General features: G+C 52.3%; 1 protein-coding gene across 1 annotated transcript; it reads right to left on the bottom strand.

Moving 5' to 3' along the window:
• Nucleotides 1-1,287: 1,287 nt before the first annotated feature.
• MEX3B (mex-3 RNA binding family member B) lies at nt 1,288-5,513 on the bottom strand. Its single transcript, XM_058540488.1, has 2 exons — nt 4,946-5,513; nt 1,288-4,120 (listed from the first exon to the last, which is right to left on the bottom strand). The coding sequence occupies exons 1-2, from the start codon at nt 5,229-5,231 to the stop codon at nt 2,670-2,672; spliced, it is 1,737 nt and encodes a 578-aa protein (XP_058396471.1). The 5' UTR covers nt 5,232-5,513; the 3' UTR covers nt 1,288-2,669.
• Between the last annotated feature and the right edge of the window lie 7,160 nt (nt 5,514-12,673).

Below are 12,673 nucleotides of genomic sequence, written 5' to 3'. Positions count from 1 at the left end.
GTAACGTTGCTCCTTGCCAGGCCTCAGCTATCTCTCAGTCCTTGAGGGAGAAGAGAAGGGGTCAACACTGCCTGGGAACGTCCCAGAGTTGAAGACAACGCCAGAAATTCCCCAAGCAGGGCCATTCCTTTCTCCTCCCACCCCAAATGCCTCTCTTCTGCCTCTACACAGCATCACTCAAACCACACAGAGCAGGAGCTATGACATATGCAGTGACTGGATTTCCGGACAAATAAAAACACAAAGGGGACAAGAGGAACCACCAATATCCGTGTTAGAGCCCCCTCTTTGGACTCACCTGCTAAGTGTGACCCATCAGCACAGACTGAAAGCCTGCCGCATTCCAGGCAGACCGTTCTCCAGGGGCAGCTCAGCCGGGAAGTTTGCTGGAACTCCTGTGGTGTGGTCTGGTCATCCCTAAATACTCTCTAGAAGGCAGAGTTCAGGTCAAGTGAAAGCACGTGGCTCCCTCCCCTGAGAAAGCCCCACAGCCAGCTGGGGAGCAGGTGCAGCCTGCCAAAAGCAAACAAAAACTTTGCTCAAACAACAACAAACAGTTAACACCCGCAGCCTGTCAACACCAATTAGCCTGCCCTAAAAGCAGAAGCCTATTAAGACCAGTGCTCAAATTCAGCAGGTCCTCTGAAAGCAGGAACTGTCCTCGCAGGGCTTCCCCCAAGAAAGTGACCCTGGATGGAAACTCAGGACAGCAAGCACATCTCTTAGGCCCCTACACTTAGGGAACCAGGCTGGGTGGGATTATGACTTTCTTGGGCCCTAGGCGCTTTTGCTTTCGTGGGCTCCTTCCTCCATAATAATAATAATAAAATTTATTTTTAACCTAACTTTAAATACTTAATATTTTATTTTCTCAGTGTTTTACGCAAATTTTAACAGGTTTTTGTGGGCCTGAAAATTAAGATATTTCCTTTGAATGTTTTCATTTCCTTTGGGGTTTTTTTCTTCTACTTTTAAAAGAAATGAAACATTTTCCTGGGCCCGTAAAAGTATCATGGGCCCTAGGCACTGCGTCCACTATGTCTGATGGAGAAATAAGCCCTGATTCAGTAGAAACTTGCAAGTTTTTAAAAATACTGTTTCCCATGGCCCATATATCCTGTCAAACCCAGCTCTGGCCTCTTTTGAAAGTCCATTCTATTGATAAAATACTGACATAATATACCCGGAAGTTACATATCTCAACTCATCACTTTAAGAGTGATCCTTACACAGGTAGACTCCAAGACGCTTACAAAAAAATCAAGTCATCACGAAAGATAGATTTTCTTCAATATTTTATTTATATAGAAATACTTAAAAAATGAAGTAGCACCATTACTTAAGTTTTACCTTTATTATGTAGAACTTTAAATGTCAGAAAAATAAAACTCTTGATACAATTTCAAATCTTGTCTCAGCAAATATAATATTAGTATTTGACCATGAGGTTAAAGGCCCTTTATCATAAAATAAAATATACTTTGTTTTTTAAACTTTGCTCAGTAAAGTACATTTAAGCTCAAGTAACATCACCTACATATACATAAACAAGTGGTAAACAAATGTATTAAAATAGAAATACTAAAACTATAGTGGTGCAACAGAATTTTTGTAACTTGCACTGAATTCTATTTATACAAATGTTAGAAAGCATCAACAGTTCCTTTTGACATGTTTATACATTTCTGCTTTTTTGTAATAATATAGAATAAAATATGCTTTATATCACTGAATAGAAAATATGCTGGGTGAAGCAGATCTAGAAGATTTGTCTGAACCTATAAAATCTCCATCCCAACAGAATACTGTTCAAAACATTACACATTTTATGGTTTGTAATTCCGTCACAATTGTGTGATTATTAAAATAATACAGTGTTCTTTGCCATAAGGCCATACTAAAATAAAAAGATTTAACCCAGCTACAAAAAAGTTCACTGAACTTAAATTAAAATACTTGTAAACATCTTTGCAATATGAAATATAATTTTTCAAGTCAAAAAAGAATAAAATACTTCAATCTGTATTAATGCAATTTATCTTTAAAATTTTTAAATGTTTTTAATATATAAGAGATATGTTACAGTTTCTTTAACTTTAATAAAGCTGCAGTATCCTGGTTTCACAGGAACTCCTGGCCCTTCCACGAACATTCAGAAAGGATCCACTGTGTTCTATAATAAGCATCGTAGGAACCCAGCCACAAAGGGGAACACACTACAACAGTCCACACATCCCATAGCACTATTATTGTCATCTTCATCATAATAATTATTGTTCATTTTTTCCTACTTTAAGAAAATGGAAAACTTGTGGGTTTTTCTTCTTTTGGAAGCTTCCTATTAAGTACAGTGTAAAAACTATCATTACTAGAATGTCGCCGTTCCTATTATTTATAGAGCATGCATTTCAGGCGGTTCACAGGTTTCCCAGGCCACAGTACTCTTGACGCAGATATCCTGGCAAGTTCCTTTGTTTAAAAATTAAATTTTAAAAATTAGCGGATACTACAGCTTTCCAAGCTCCTCTCGGATCTCAGAGTGTGAGCAAGGGCGAAGGAGAACGTGGGGCACCAACGAGGCGAGGCGGGCGGGCGGGCGTTGGGGTGTGAGGATGGAGGGGAGGAGGGGCTCCCTTCCCCGGCGTGGTGCGCGCAGGCGCGCACTGCCTTCAAGAAAAGATGCGGATGGCCTGAGTGACCGCGGTGTGGCAGACCGGGCACTCAGGCTCGCTCTTCTCGCAGATGCGGTTTGCGCACTCCATGCAGAAGAGGTTGTGGCCGCAGGGCACCAGCGCGGCGATCACTTCGCTCTCAAAGCACACGGAGCAGTCGCGGCTGCCCTTACGGCGCAACCCGGAGGAGGACGATGAAGAGCTGGAGGAGGAGCTGGACGACGACGAGGAGCCGGATGTGTCCGAAGGCTGCAGGCCGGGCAGCTGCGACCCCAGCCCGTTGGCAAAGGCAGCGTAGGCCAGGCCCCCTCCGCCCGGGTCGCTGCGCACCCGGCGAGCCAGGTGGTGCTCGCCCGCCCCCGGGGCCATGTGCAAGGGCGGGGACAAGCGCGGGCAGCTGGTGCCCGGGTGCAGCCGGCGGTGCACCAGCAGCCCCAGGTTGGCGTTGGAGGGCGCGCTGGCGCCGCCCCCGGGAAAGACCACTGAGGAGGACGAAGCGGACGAAGATGCAGAAGACGAGCAGGAAGAGGACACGGGAGCTGCAGGTCCGCCTCCCGGGGACCGCTCGAACTGGGCCCAAAGAAGTGGCGCCCCAGCCGGCGGGGCAGGAGCCGGGTCGAAGGTGGGCTGTAGCTCAGGACAACTGTCGGGGGAAGGCACGGAAGCTTCCCCCGCTGTGTAGGTGTATCCATTGCCATTGTTATTGTTGTTTCCGTTGTGGGCAAAGCTGAGCGCGGGGCTGGGGGGACTGTAGTCCGCCAGGCGCGGGGTGGCGGCTGCGCTGCCGCTGGTCCCCCCGCCGAAGTAAGAGTCTGTGGAGGCGCTGCCAAGCGAGCTGGAGCTGTCGTTGCGGTAGCTAGAAAAGGGCTTGCGGCCTGGAGTGGGCGTGATGCTGGGGGTGGGCTTGCTCCAGAGGCTGCCTGGGCCGGACCCGCCGGACCCATGGTGCAGATCAAAGCCCACATCGGTGCCGTTGGCATGGAAGTCGTTCTCGTCTGTGAGCTCAATGATGCCGCCAGTGCGCAGGGCGATGTGCGCCTCGATCTCCTCGCGAGCTCGGTCCACGTTCTCAGGCATGCCGGTCACCTCGAACACCGGCTCCTTGTCGCGGCTGGGCGTCACGATGTACGTGTGCGTCTGCTGCTGGATGCGCTTGATCGTGGCGCCCTTGGGCCCCACCACGAGCCCTACCACGCGATAGGGCACCCGCACCTGGATAGTGGTCTGCCCGGGCAGGTTGGGCGGCCCGGGCACTGCGCCGTTGAGCGCTGTGTTCTTATTCCGCGAGGCGCGGATCATGGAGAAGTGCTCGGCGGCAGAGATGATCTCCCTCCGAGCCATGGCCACATCCTCCTTCCTGCCTGTCACAACAAAGACAGGCTCCTCCCCGCGAACCGGGGTCTTGATATAAGTGTTGGTCTTCGCCCGCAGCGCTTTGATTTTACAACCTGGGAGTCAGGGTGCAGGGGAGGGAGTGGGAGAGAGAGACAGACACGCCCATTATCCCGGGGTAACCGCAGAGACCTGGGACAGCCCGCGTCCGGGGCAGCGGGACGGCAGGACACGCGATGGGCGGAAAGGGGGCGGCTCCCTCACTGACCCTGGGCCGCGCCAAGGGCTGGGAAGCGGTTCCACCCGCGAGGCGCTCGAGGAACAGCCCATTGGCTGCCCAGCCTCCCCCAATGACTGCAGTCGTCCCGAGACAAACCCGAGAATCCCAGAAAAAGTCAGCTGGGGAGATGCCGCTGAGATCCAGCGGGGCGCGCCATCCGCCCTGAAGACGCGGCGAAGGGGGTTCAGGGAAGACGGCCGGAGCCGCGATCCCCCAGCACGGGGGGACTGGTGGGAAGGGAGGGCAGTCCCGGGACCCATTGTTCCTCCTCTGGGCTCCATTCCGCTTTGCAGAAATCCAGAATCCTCCTCCCATCCGATGCTCACTCCTCCTCCTCCCCCCTCCCAAAGGACCGATCAAAGGCCCCCTCCCCCAAGCATCTTATATTTAAATTATATTTCCCCGGGTGGGCTGGGTGGGGGGCACTAGGGGAAAAGGCAGTGATTTTAGCAGGATAAAGTGCATCCCGCCGTGGCCGCGGCGCGGCTCCGGGAGACAGCCTGCCTGCACTTTCTTTGTCTGGGGCGCCGGCCCATCGCGCGGCTCTTCCTCCCTCCTCAAGGCTCCCCGGCGCCGCTGATCTCGATCCCCCTCGCCCCTTCCCGCGGGGCGGTGGCCCGAGATCCTCTCCCCTTCAGCTCCCCATCCCTGCCGGACCCACCTTGCCGCCCCACGATCTCGGCGACATGCTCGGAACTGGGCACCGGCACGCACTCGGTCATGTTCACGCTCTTCTTGCGCGGCTCGCTGTCGTAGAGAGAGGCGCCCTCGTCACTGTCCAGCCCCAGAAGGGAGAGCTGGTCGAGCGCAAGCTGCAGGGCTCTTTGGTCATCCAGGGTCTCTCCCCCGCCGCCGCCGCCGCCGCTGCCGCCGCCTCCCCCGCCGCTGCCTCCCCCTCCGCCGCCGCTGCCGTTGCGCTCCAGGTCTGCAAACAGCGAGCTGGGCATCGCTCCGCCGTGCGCGCCGCGCCTCCGCCGGCCCTCGGCTCGGCGGCGAGAAGCTGCAGCCACAAAGGCAGCCGGGAAGCGAGTGGTCAGGGGCGGGGAGGCCGGTTGGCTGCAGAGGGCTCCGTTGCTCCTTTCTCGGCGCCGAGAGGAGTGGGTTGCTCCGTGCAGTCCGCGCCGGGCAGTGGCTGCAGGAGCCCCCGCCTGGGTCCCCACCCCAGATCTGCTGGCGGGTGGGGTGGGGGCAGAGCTCGAGCGGCAGCCGCGCGTGCCCCCGAGTGCCCGGCTGGCTGGCCACAATGCCGAGCAAGAAGCGAGCAGGCGAGCGACAGCAGCGTTTCTTTAAGGAGCCCCTCCCCGGCTCCTCCACTCCCTCCCTCCCGCCCGCCCGCCCGCCCTCACTCAGCGCTTTTTCCTCCTCTCCTCCCCGCCTCTTGACTGAGCCTCTGCAGCCAGACGGCTCCGGAGGGGGACGAGGGAGGCGCAACGTCACCGGCGGGAGCTGACACTACAATGCTACTGACACTATCACTGGGGGAGGCGATTGGCGCGCGTCGGGCCGGGGGCGGGCGGAGGCCGCCGGCTAAGCAAGCGGAGAGCGAGCGCCCTCACCCCCGCGCTCGCCGCAGCCCGCCCCGTCCTCCTTCTGGCCGCGCCCCTCCCCCGCCGCCGCTAACGCCTCTCTTTGTTGTCTAATGCGGGACTGGCAGGCTCGGGACACTTGGACGTACCCATCCACCGAGGACAGGCACTGTCCCCAGGTCTCCTCCCTCGCCTGACTGAGAAAAGGAAACGCGCCCAACTCGGATGCCAGGGTCCCGGCTCTAAGAGAGCGGTCCTTAGAAAGTCCCGTTAGTGTCCCCAGATAAGCCACTCCTAGAGCCAAAGGTGTCACTGGGAGAAGGGTCTATTGTCTGCCCAAAAGGGCGGTCCGAGCCCTCGGACACGAAAAGCAAGACTGGAGGTACTGGTGCGCAGGGCAAAGTTGCTCCCGGCGCGGGCTGCCCACCTGAGCGGGAGCGCACGAGACACAAAGGCACACGTCCGCCCGCATCGCCACTCGCGCGCCCGCGCCCGCAATTCTGTCCCCTTGGGCAGCACTTCACCCAACTGGGCCTGAAACTGCGGATCGGAAAGCCAGACACCGGCTGCAGCAGGGGCCTGGCCCGCCCAGCTGCCCGCGACCTCTGGAATGCACGGCGCCGGGATCCTACACACACCCCGCGCGCCGGCTGAGCCCCCGCGGGCGCTGACACGCGCGCGAGCGCGGCGCAGCCACGGCGGAGGCGCTGGCCGCAGCTCCAGCGGGAGGCGGGGGCGTGCGCGCCTCCCCGCCCCGCTGTCGGGCATGCGCGGTGCGCGCAGGGAGACCGGGGCCCTTTAAGGCGGGCGCGGCGGAGCGCGCAGGCCCCGCCCCGGCCCTGCCCCGCCGGGAGGTGTGCGCTGGCCGCCCGCCGCTCTTTGTGCGTCTCGGGTGGGGGCGGGGGCGGCGGCGGGAGGGCGCGACGGCACCGGCCGGCGGGGCGGCGCGCGGCGCCCCCTCCCGGAGCTCCCGGGGCCGCCTCGGCGCGCGAGAAGAAAGGAGGCTTTGAGGGCGGGCCGGGGCGGGTACAGCGCCCCCCCCCCGCCGGCCGCCGCCCCGCCCCTCGCCACCCGTGTCCCGTTCGCCGCCGGCCGGGCGGACGCCCCTCGGGCCCGCGCGCTCCGCTCCTTTGTTCCGGGCGCCGTTGCGCAGAGCGGCCGGGGCCGCGGTCGCTGAGACGGCCACTGTCCGCGCGGCGGGCCGCCTGCCGAGGACAATGAGGCCATGTGGCCGCGAGCGCGGAGGGGCTTCCTCGGGGACCTTGCGGTGCCGCGGGGCGAGCTCGGGGCTCGAAGGCGGAGGCCCTCAGGTGCTCCCTGCGGGACCCCGGGAAGAGCGAGCGAGCGCCCTGCGCCTCGGCCTCTCCTCCATAAGTGAGGGGAACCATCCCTGCCCTGCCCGCCTCGTGGGTTCTGAGGGTTCTGAGGGTTCTGAGGACTCGGTGTGACAGTAGATAGGAGCGCGCGTGGTCATCGGTAGGCAGTTGCGCGAATGCCCTGACTTGGGAGAACGCGGCTCTGTTCCTGCCTCGCTCGCTCACCTGGAGCTGTCTGGGGGCAGAGGTGCTGATTATTTCCTTAGGGAAATGAGGCTTACGAGCCGCTTGCAGTGGTTGCTTCCTCAGGATGTTTACGTCAGCTTCCCCGAGCCTGGTGTGTGTTTGTTTTTCTTCAAAGGGAGTGTTCGATTGGGGGGGCGGGGGGATGGTGCTGCGTCCTCCTGGAGAGCCACCACCTAGAGCTCCGAAAGAGAATTTTTTGACTTTTATGGACTCAAGTCCGACTAATTTGAGAATGAGGAGGGAGTGCCCTTGAGGGTTCCTGCCGAGACGGAGGGCTCCGAGAAAAGGGTTCTGCTGGGGAGGGCATCCTAGAGCCCCTCACTCAGGGCCAGTGAGTACCAAGGCGGACAGGAAGAGCACTCGTAAGGCCTCAGCATTTGCATCTTGCCAGCACAACCGGCTGGTTTCTGGCCTCTCAGCTCTGTTTCTAGGAATTTAATAGCCTCCCGATTGGGCCAACTGAGGGTTTTTTCCCCAAATAACATGATGGGGTAAAGTTGTCCCTCAGCTTCCACGCTCACAAGGCCTGTTCACGGGTAAATGGGGGCCCTCCCACGGGGGGGCTGCTTGTTCCGGGGAACAGGCCTGCTGTACATCCTTCCCCTCCCACCTGCAGTGTTCAGATTTCAGACGGGTTAATTCAGAAATCTGTTTAGAGGATTGGATGCTTCAGAGTCCCTGGGTATTGGGGGCCATTCCCAGGTGGGTAAATGCAACCCTTAGTGGAAGTGACACGTTTAATGTCTTTCTTCCCTACTAGGTCGTGAAGGCAGGATCTTACCTGCCAGTAATTACAGATGTTCAATGAAATCACACATCTTAGCCCATGTGAAGGATAAGCTAAAACTGACCAGAGGAATTCACGGGAAGCTGACCAGAGGAATTCACGGGAAGCTGCCAACCCTGAGGTGCTGACGTTCCCTGTAGCTCAGGTCACCCTCCACAGAGCAGAAAGCTTCAGTAAAACCTATGCAAAGATCAGCATGGTTTTCTGAAGACATCCATGAAATCCCAGGCCCTCCTGAGAGTCTAGGAGGGTGATGATTCTGGTGGAAAGAGGTATGACATTGGACAGATCTGGTTCTCAGTCCCAGCTCTGCTTCAGTGTTTCCTGTCTGTAAAGAAAGGCTAGTATCCAACTTCCCACCTACCTCCGGGTTGTTTTAGCAGATGGCAATGATGGTGAAAGGTAACTCGCTGTAAATTTCAAAGTCCCAAGCAAATGTAGGGGTACAAATGTGTGCTTTACCCACAGCCACTTCTCATCTTCTCTACTTGAATCCAATACTGACTGGTCGTGGTGTTTTCTGATGCTAGAATGCTATTATAAAAGTAACCATCTGAAAATTTTAATTAAGTTTTCAGTAAGCCAAGACATCATAAAACTTGCAAAGTCCAATTCTGTTTTTAAATAGATAATACACCCACCCCTGTAGTTTCTGGTTAGACTTTCCCAGGCTCCTTTAGGACCCCAGAGCTTAACTGCTTTTCCTGATAGGAGACATGTTCCCTAAGGACTTCCATGATGTAGCCATATTATTTTTTTATTAGCACAAAAAAGAAGCTTGCAGAGTGTGGTCTGGTAATATTATAGAGAATTTCAGTTGTAAAATACAAAAAGATAAAGTCACGCAAAAACAGCCAAGATTAACAGTGAAACCAGCTTTTACTTGTTTCCAGAGGCCTCAAACTATTTTGCACACATCTTGCTTACTTTTGCAAACTAAATAGCTGGCAAAAGAAACTAAAATCCTCATGGGAACACAAGTACACACTTTGTCAACTCATTTAACATATACAGTATGAGCACCTTCATACTGTATCACAGGCACAGAGAAAAGTGCTGATGATACAGAAATGAACAAGGCAGAGGGGTCCTTTCCCTGGAACCCTGGTCACATCCAAACCCCGTTAATACGGCAGGCATGAGTGCCCGGATGTGGCAAATCTGCCTCATCCGGAAGATGTACCAGAGGCAGGACGTTGGAGTCATCCTTTCCAACAATGAGATGTGAGAATTAGTTGAGACCAGTGCCTAGTGCAGCACATGGCATCTAGCAGGAACTCAATTAATGTTTATTAAATGAGCTACAAGCCAGGTTGAAAAGGCTTGAAGTGTGATGTTCTTAACATGTACATGAATAACAGTCTCTGAGAAGCAGCTCAGATGACTTCAGCCACAAGGACATGACTTTGAGGAATAATAATCACAGATAATGTTTATTAAGCACTACTTATGTGCCAGGCTGTTTACCAAATGCTTTACAATGCAGTGTCTTGTGTAATCCCTTTAACTACTGGGGTAAATACTTTTATTATCCCCATTTTACAGATGAAGATAAGTCGCTTGCCCAAGCAGAGGCAGATTTGCCTTGAAGCAGGTGATGCCTAAGCTTCAGTGGCCCTCACTTGCACAGGCTGTTCCAGGGCCCTGGGAGGGGTCCCAGCAAGTTATTTACAGGATCACATTTTAGTAAAATTTTCAAGAGCAAGGTTTTTATTCTTTTCTTTAAGGAAGACCCCTAAAATGATAGAACCTTCAGGCCCAACAAATCTTATATCCACTGTTGTGCCCACGGTCACTCAGCTGGTAAGTGGTACCCAAGTCTGTGATCTTAACTAGCCCCAAGTTGCTTCCCGTCTCTGAGCTACGGATCCTCAGCTGGAAGCTGGAAATGTTTCCAGCCCTGCTTCTCCCACGGGACTATAGCTATCACGTGTGAAAGGACTTGAGCGTACTTTATTTTTTGATGTCCTGTTTTCTTTGTGTTGTTAACCCGTGTGTGACATATAACACATGGAACACACACATTTTAGGGAATACTTTAATAATGTAGGGAATGCTCTCCTTATGTTGAGTGAGCAAAAAAGGAGATGAGTGTGTGTGTGTGTGTGTGTGTGTGTGTTACTAAACGCTCCATCAGCATTAGAAAAAGCAAACAAATAGGCTAGAAAAAATACATCAAAATGTTAACAATGGTTGTTCTTTAGGTAGTGGGATCGCAATTTTATTTTCATTTTGCTTTTCTGGATATTTCAAGTTCTGAATATACATTTTTTTCGATTAATTTTTGAAAATAATACATGCTTAGTTTAAAAATTAAATAATGCTAAAAGGCTTAATAAAATAAAAAGCACCCATCCCTGCTGTAGATAGAAGGAAAAAAAACTAAAGCTAATCCTAACACACATTTATTTTTATTAAAGCTTTTGGAATTCTGAGAGTAGAGAGGGAGAAAATTTCATAAATTTTATTAAACACGCCTTTAAAAGTAGGTTGACTTCTAAAATTTAAACATCACTTAGTTTATAATCAGTAATAACCATTCTGCAATATCAGAAAGGAATAAGAAAAAGAGAAAGTAATTTAAAAATCTCTCAGATACACAGGAATTCAAGGAGCCTGGAAGCCCACCCATCTTCAGGAAGGAGGTACCCTTTCTTCTTTCTGAGCAGAGATGAAATACATCAGTGGAATTCAAGTATTTTTTGCAATTGAATCCGCTTCTTTTTCCCCAAAATCTTCAGTCGAACCCCTATCTATGAAACTGACAAAACCCATAGAAGCTTAGGCTCTCAGCATGTTCGAGAGTGTGAGGTCTGAAACCTTCCTTTGACAGTGAGCAAACTGAAGGCCAAGAACAGGACGAGGCTGACCCGACACCAAATGCTCGTTGACCGTGGAGCTGGGCTGGGAACCCCAAGTGCTGACTTTCAGTGTGAAGTGCTCTGTTCTTTCATTGTTTAAGAAACCTGGTGTTGCCCTTAGTGAACCCCTTCCGTGTTCATGGGTCAGCTTTGGGGCAGTCTCTCAGTCATAATCGCTGGTATCAAACCTAAGAGGAACTCTACAATTGCTCCCCAAATCTAGATAGCAGAGAATAGGGAAGGGACAGTAATGTGAGCTATCTAAAGAAAGGTAGTCTCCCTCCCCTTCCTCCCCAGTCCTTTCCCTGAACTAAACAGGGCCTCTAGGTGAAGGGACTGTCTCAAGGAGCTGCGTACCCCTGCTTGGGGGAGACGGGGAGGCACCAGCAGCAAAGGCTCCAGTCACAGCAATGCTCTCTGCTCTTGAGGGACTTCCACACCATGGAACTAAATAAAATAACATAAATGTGATGCATTGGCATATGGTACCTGTCAGGCACAATTGCAAACACCTGGATACTTTGTCATCCAAGTCTCACAGCATAAGGTATTATTATCATTTCTATTACGTAAATTGACTTCCCAAGGTCACATTTTTAGGAAAATTTGGAACTAGGATTAGAATGCAGTGACTTTAGAATCCAAATTCCAGCCAACCTTCTCAAATAGAATCATGTCCAGAAAAAGACAACCAGGATTGTGAAGAGACTCAAAATCTCCATGTAAGAGAACTAACTGAAGGAACTATGACTCTTTTGACAGAGGAAAGTCTTGGGGCTAATATTTATTCTTCAGAGTTGAGAATGACAAACAGATTTAAAAATAATAGAAATGAGGGGCCGGCCCCATGGTCTAGTGGTTAAGTTCCGTGCACTCCACTTTGGCAGCCTGGGTTTGGTTCCCAGGTGTGGACCTACACCAGTCGTTGGCAGCCATGCTGTGGCAGTGACCCACAAACATAATGGAGGAAGATTGGCAATGGATGTTAGCTCAGGGTGAGTCTTCCTCAGCAAAAAAAAAAAAAACTAGAAATGAATTAAATAAAATAAAAGTTAAAGTGTGTCACAATTAAGTGCTTGAGAAGTAGAGTTTAAAAAATCAAAAGTGGGAGGGGACAATGAGCAATGGAGGGAATTGATAGTTTTCTGATATTTACAGAACTACTCAACAGGACACTTGTTCTGTGAAACTCCATGGGGGCAGAACAAGGATAGACACTACTGGAAGGCAGATACAGGCCCAGGATAAGAACTTCCTTAGGCTAAGGAAGTTCAGAGCTGCCTGCATGTGGGGTGAGCCATCTTATAGGCGATGCTCACAGACACCTGACGACCACTAGATCAGGAGACTTCTAGGAAGGGTGCACACATGGGTTGGGCAGACAGGTGAATCTGATCAGTGGTGACATTTTGAGTTTTCTTCAGTTGGTCTGTGGACATTCAACTAGTCACCTAGTCTCTGAGCTCTGGTCTTCTCATCAGTAAAATAGGAATATTAGTCCTTACTTGGGCAGGTAACAACTGTGGGCCCTTCTTTGTTGCCAGTGGGATGTAGACATAGTCTAGTGGGATGTAGACGTAGTTTAGTGGATGAGTGTTGTCCTGTTTCCTTGTCAGTCTTCTCAGAAAGTGATAGAATATAGAATGGAAAAAA

Source organism: Diceros bicornis, chromosome 5, assembly GCF_020826845.1.
Source record: "Diceros bicornis minor isolate mBicDic1 chromosome 5, mDicBic1.mat.cur, whole genome shotgun sequence".
Classification (NCBI taxonomy): domain Eukaryota; kingdom Metazoa; phylum Chordata; class Mammalia; order Perissodactyla; family Rhinocerotidae; genus Diceros; species Diceros bicornis.
Note: the sequence above shows the minus strand (reverse complement) of the source record. Positions and strands in the feature narration are given on the sequence as shown.